The sequence below is a fragment of the Colobus angolensis genome, unplaced genomic scaffold (assembly GCF_000951035.1).
Source record: "Colobus angolensis palliatus isolate OR3802 unplaced genomic scaffold, Cang.pa_1.0 Scaffold146, whole genome shotgun sequence".
NCBI classification, from domain to species: domain Eukaryota; kingdom Metazoa; phylum Chordata; class Mammalia; order Primates; family Cercopithecidae; genus Colobus; species Colobus angolensis.
Window position 1 is genome coordinate 3,648,010 of NW_012114555.1, and position 6,000 is coordinate 3,654,009.

Sequence of the window (6,000 nt, forward strand, 5' to 3'; positions counted from 1 at the left end):
AGTGCTGGGATTACAGGCATAGGCCACTGCACCCAACCAGGCTACACTTTTATTATTATTATCTTTTTTGAGACTGAGTCTTGCTCTGTCACCCAGGCTGGAGGGCAGTTACGTGAACTCAGCTCACTGCAACCTCCACCTCCTGGGTTCAAGCGATTCTTCTGCCTCAGCCCCCGAGTAGCTGGGATTACAGGCGTGAGCCACCATGCCCAGCTAATTTTTTTTATTTTTAGTAGGCATGGGGTTTCACCATGTTGGCTAGGCTGGTCTTGTACTCCTGACCTCAAGTGATCTGCCAGCCTTGGCCTCCCAAAGTGCTGGGATTACAGGCATAAGCCACCACACCTACCCAAACTACACTTTTTAAAGTGACATTTTACACTTTAAAAATCTGTTTGGTGCTCAGTGGCTCATGTCTACAATCCCAACACTTTGGGAGGCCAACGCAGGAGGACTGCTTGAGGCCAGGAGTTCCAGACCCCAAATCTGCAAAACTTTCTTTTTTTAAAATTACCTGGGTGTGGTAGTGCTGGCCTGTAGTCCTAGCTACTAGGGAGCCTGACGCTAGAGGATCGCTTGAGCCCAGGAGTTTGAGGGTATAGTGGGCTATGACCATGCCACTGCACTCCAGCCTGGGTGACAGAGCGAGACCGTAAGAAAAAAAAACAAATCTGCCTGCTTTGTTTTTAGGAAGCAGAGCTAAATAAATGGAAACACAAAGCCTGATTCCTTCAATACCTTCAAGAACACATTAAAAATACTAAGAACATTGTGTCTTATAAATTCAATGTGAACTCCTGGTATTAAACAATTACAGAAACTGAGAAGAGTACTTCAAATCTAGAGAATTATAGACACAGTGGACGATGTATTTACCATCCATGTTACAAGTTAAAGGTCTGTATCTTCCAAATTACCACCAGAGGGGAGATTCAAGACCTGTTCCTTCCCCTGTGTCAACTCACAAATCATCAGATGCCATTTAATTCCAACCCTCTCATGAAGTCTATCTGATGGCTGATCCTCTGCTTTGGCACCTGTCTATCCCCTACTTAGCACTCCCTTCACTCCAGGCTACGTTCAGTAAAAGACAGTATGTACAACATCCACTAAAATATACTAAAAGAAATGTCTGAGTTCCCACACTTCAAAGATCTAATGAAACAAAAATCCTGGAAGTCTGATTAAGTATGAAGCAGTTTAGAATTATCTTCGAACATAATATATGAGAAGAAACCTCACTCAATAGGGATTCATCTCTAGATTATAAGCCAAAGACAAACTAGACACATTCATAGCGAAAATCTAGGAAGCACGCCAGCAAAATGAGAAATCAACTGCCTTCCTGTTTGAAATACAGATTACATGTTGAATTTATTTGACTAAAAAGTTTCCTCTTAACAAATTACTACTTCTAAATGTAAAGAGTTGTAACAGAGTATAAACAATTAAAAACAGAAAAACATTAAAAAGAAACAGGAGACAATGAAAGGAAATACTGTATTTTGTAAACCTACCGAAAATCAATATCCAATAAAAGGCTTTTAATGTTAGACTTCTTGTCACCTGATGCTGTCAACCTGATCAGCTCATGCAACCTAAAGCAATTAGTGAAAGCAAATGTAATAAGAAATTACAAATGTCATAGATAATAAGCAAACAAACAACAAAATCATCAATGTTCTTCTGGTATTTATGATATTTCAATGAAACACTGAAGAGAATTTCGCAGGTATAATCAAGGTTTCAATTTTGCAAACATTCTTTTAAGAGCAGAACTTAACTGAAACAGAGAGGTCTAAATTATAAACAATTTAGGAGTTAAATCAGAAAGAATCTTCTCCCATGTATCAGAAAGAAATCTATGAAGATTTTTCTCAAATGGAATACAGGTTGCAAACTCCTTAAAAGAGGGACCATGCTTTACATTTTAAATACTCATGCTTCATGCTATACCTTGCACAGAGCAAATAACTACTTAATAAAATCATACAGTTTCAATCGCGGTGAGAAGATAATTCTTTAAAAAATCATATGACATACCTTGGTGTTCCAACACACAGTACTCTTCTGAATCCAAGGACAGAGAAGATAATTCTTTAAAAAATCATATCACATACCTTGGTGTTCCAACACACAGTACTCTTCTGAATCCAAGGGCAGAAAGTAAGTCTACCAAGAACTGACAGCTCCGATCAGCAAACAGATACTGGGCATTTGTCCTCTTGTTTTCCAGTGGATAAAGGAGTTGACTGGGTCTTCTTAACTGGGTGATGGACACGTCACCCAGAACCTGATGCTCACTATGTTGTCCCCAGTCATCTGGTAACAGCAACTGCTGACATCTTTGACAAAACTTTCTCTGAGTCAAGGGCAACTCAATAAACTTCAAGTACCTTCAAGACAAAATAAAACACAAAGAAATATGTTTTAAATTTATTTTGTAAACACAACGTGTTTTGCTATTTTTAGCATTCAAAAACTATTCTTACTTCCTAAAGAGTACTGCATAAAGAAGAAAGGAAGAAATCTGTGAAATGTTGGCTAGAATTTATGTCTGGCTGCATACCTGCAAAGAGGAAAAGCATCAGCAATTTCATAAGAATTGAGACACTCCAATTTAGTCACTGAATGAAGATCAATATCCATTTAAAATGTGAACATAATATATTACTCAAACAACTTAGTAGTAATGACAACTACTATCAAGTTTAAATTTATTGACAAATCCACATGTTCTAACTTTTATCTGTTAAACAGTCTGGCTCACTTGACAGTCATTTTAAAATGAGAAATTAAGATCATTCTTCAAGTTCTTATGACATACTTAGCAAGAAAAATCACCTCCTAAAAGAAAAGATGTTTCTCAAAGCTCCTCTGTTCTTAGCAGTACTGATGGAGTTATAAGCTCATCTCCAAAACAGCAAGACAATATTCAAAGCCTTAAAAAAGACTACACTGAATATCCCATTTGATTTCTTCCAAGTCACCCTTATATCCTATTTCAAAGTCACCATTTCTTTTTTCTTTTTTTAAATTTTATTAGAGATTATTGAAGAGAGAAAATAATCATGGTCAGTGTGTTTAAAAACTGCTGGTTTTGTATATGTGATGTCAGCTATGATATCAGAGTAACAAAACAAGAGAAAAATAAATAATATGATTGAGGACCGTGGAGAGTCAGAAATGTCTAAAACTAAGCAGGTGAAAATAAATAGTGCACTAAACAATCCTTATAGTTTGGGAAGAGTCATATCATTTTTTTTCTTTTTTTTTTTTTTGAGATGGGAGATGGAGTCACCCAGGCTAGAGTGCAGTGGCATAATCTTGGCTCACTGCAGCCTCCACCTCTCAGGTTCAAGCAATTCTCCTGCCTGGGTCTCCCAAGTAGCTGGGACTACAGGCGCACACCACCACATCCAGCTAATTTTTCTATTTTTAGTAGAGACAGAGTTTCACCATGTTGGCTAGGCTGGTCTCAAACTCCTGACCTCAGGTGATCCACCTGCCTCGGCCTCCCAAAGTGCTGGGATTACAGGCATGAGCCATCACGCCTGGCCTAGTCTACAGTTTTGATGGAACTAAATTCAGGAACTGCAACATAAAAACTGTGAACTTAATATGTAATCAAAGTGAGTTTTAAATTTTTTATATCTAAGCACAGTTTCACTTCAAAGCACCCAAGGCAGTGACAAATAGATATTCTGAATGGCTGCAGCAAGAAATAAACTATCATGCCAGTAATTTAAATGTTTCTATTTCTACGATAACTGTTCTTTTGACAGCTTTATCTAAAACTAGAAAGAAAAAAGAGATAGAGGGATATTAGAAAAAACTTCTAAGTAATTCAAAGTGAGAATGCCAGTGAAAGAAAGGGCCCTATGACATGAAATGCAAGGGAAAGAACCAATAAACACTGTTCAGCAACAGAGACACTGAATTTACTACTATTACCTTTCATCACTAAGTACTAACAATGTTGAACAGGCCAGGAACAGTGGCTCATGCCTGAAATCCCAGAGCTTTGGGAGCCTGAGGCAGGAGGATCACTTGAGACCAGGAGCTCAAGAGCAGTCTGGGCAACATAGTTGAGACTCCATCTCTACAAAACATTTTAAAAATTAGCCAGGTGTGGTGGGACAGGCCTGTAGTCCCAGCTACTTAGGAGGCAGAGGCAGGAGGATCACTTGAGCCCAGGAGTTCAAGGCTGCAGTGAGCTATGATGACGCCACCACACTCTAGCCTGGCAACAGAGTAAGGCTCTGTCTCGAAAAGAAAAAAACGTTGACAGCTTCCACAGACAGTTATGATGGAGTCAGAGAGACCAGATTTACCATTCTGGCCTTCAAAAGAAGTTTTAAAAAGACAAAATATATGGAAACAGCAGTTTTAAGATATCGGACAACTAGCAGCCCAAAACAGTGCACCCCGAGGGTAGGGAACAGAGGTGAGTGGTATGGCTGCCCAGCTTCCTGCCTGCGGAGAGCCGGCGGCACAGGGATGGGGAACCGACACACAGCCTAAGGAACTGATGGAACAGAGCTGAGCACTCCAGGAGGCTAGGCGGCCAGAATTCACGGGAAGAGTACTGGGGGGATAACCAGGGAGGACAGGAGAGCAGAAAGCTGTACACTGAGAGAGAGAGAAAACGCTCCAAGACTAGCTGACGATTCCCCTCGAGTCTTCGGCTGAGTACGGAGCAGCACATGCATGTGCAGAAACTCCCCAAGGCGAGGGAAAGAACCACTGGCCAGAAGCAGGTGGAATCATCACTGGAAAACACACACAGGTTCAGAATGGTTTGTCTCCCAACAAGCCAGAGTGGAAATGCCTCACAATACACAAGTACTCAAGTACGCAGAAGAGCACTGCCTCAGTAGGGAGGAAAAATTAGCCCTAGAACCACGAAAGGTTGCTCAGTCCTGCCTAAAAAGTTTAAAGACAAGCCTTCAAAAGCAGGGTCAGCAAACTCTCTGTAAAGGATCAGATAATAAATATTTTGAGCTTGGTAGGCCATAAAGTCTCTCAGTCACAACTATTGTGTAGTGATACCACAAAAGCAAACACAGTCAAGTGAAAAGGCATGGCCAGAGTTGGCCAAAGGTAGTAGTTTGCTAAATCCTGCTCAAGAACGTCAAACTACAACAAGTAACTGTCCCAGAACAAAATAAAAAATATATAAAGGAATTAAAAATATCCAGTATACAACATGGTAAATTCCACACTACTAGTATCCAATAAAATATTACCAGATATGCAAAGAAACAGAAAAACATGACTCATGATCAGAAAAAAAAATAAAATAAAATTAGCCAGGTGTGGTAGCTCACATCTGTAATCCCAGAACTTTGTGAGGCTGAGATCGGTGTCAGCTGAGGTCAGGAGTTTGAAACCAGCCTGGCCAACATGGTGAAACCCTGTCTCTACTAAAAATATAAAAATTAGCCGGGCGTGGTGGAGCACACCTGTAATTCCAGCTACTTGGGAGGCCGAGGCAGGAAAATCACTTCAACACAGGGTTCGGAGGTTGCAGTGAGCTGAGATCACACCACTGCACTCCAGCCTCAGTGACAGAGTGAGACTTTGTCTCAAAAAAATAAAAAATTAAAAAATCAAAATCAAAAAGTCTAAACAAACCCAGAAGTGACATAGGATGATATTGGTAGAGACATTAAAGCCACTCATTGTAACTATATTCCATGTGTTCAAGAAGGTGCAGGAAAGCATAAGCCTGTTAAGCAAAGACATACAAAATATAAAAACATCCGGCTGGGTGCAGTGGCTCACGCCTGTAATCCCAGCACTTACGGGAGGCCGAGGTGGGCGGATCATGAGGTCAAGAGATCCAGACCATCCTGGCCAATATGGTGAAACCCTGTCTCTACTAAAAATACAAAAACTAGCTGGGTATGCTGGCACACGCCCCTGTAATCCCAGCTACTCAGGAGGCTGAAGCAGGAGAATCACTTGAACCCAAGAGGCAAGAGGTTGCAGTGAGCC

At 40.5% G+C, this 6,000-nt stretch overlaps 1 protein-coding gene across 2 annotated transcripts in view; it reads right to left on the reverse strand.

Annotated features, from left to right (window-relative positions):
• ZCCHC4 (zinc finger, CCHC domain containing 4) overlaps positions 1-6,000 on the reverse strand; it is a 58,241-nt gene that overhangs the window by 35,654 nt on the left and 16,587 nt on the right. For both annotated transcript variants that reach the window (XM_011935648.1, XM_011935649.1), the window contains exons 4-5: positions 2,121-2,396; positions 1,518-1,598 (exon numbers count right to left, since the gene is read on the reverse strand). In XM_011935648.1, the coding sequence (XP_011791038.1) occupies positions 1,518-1,598; positions 2,121-2,396 (357 nt within the window). The remainder of the gene's footprint in view (positions 1-1,517; positions 1,599-2,120; positions 2,397-6,000) is intronic.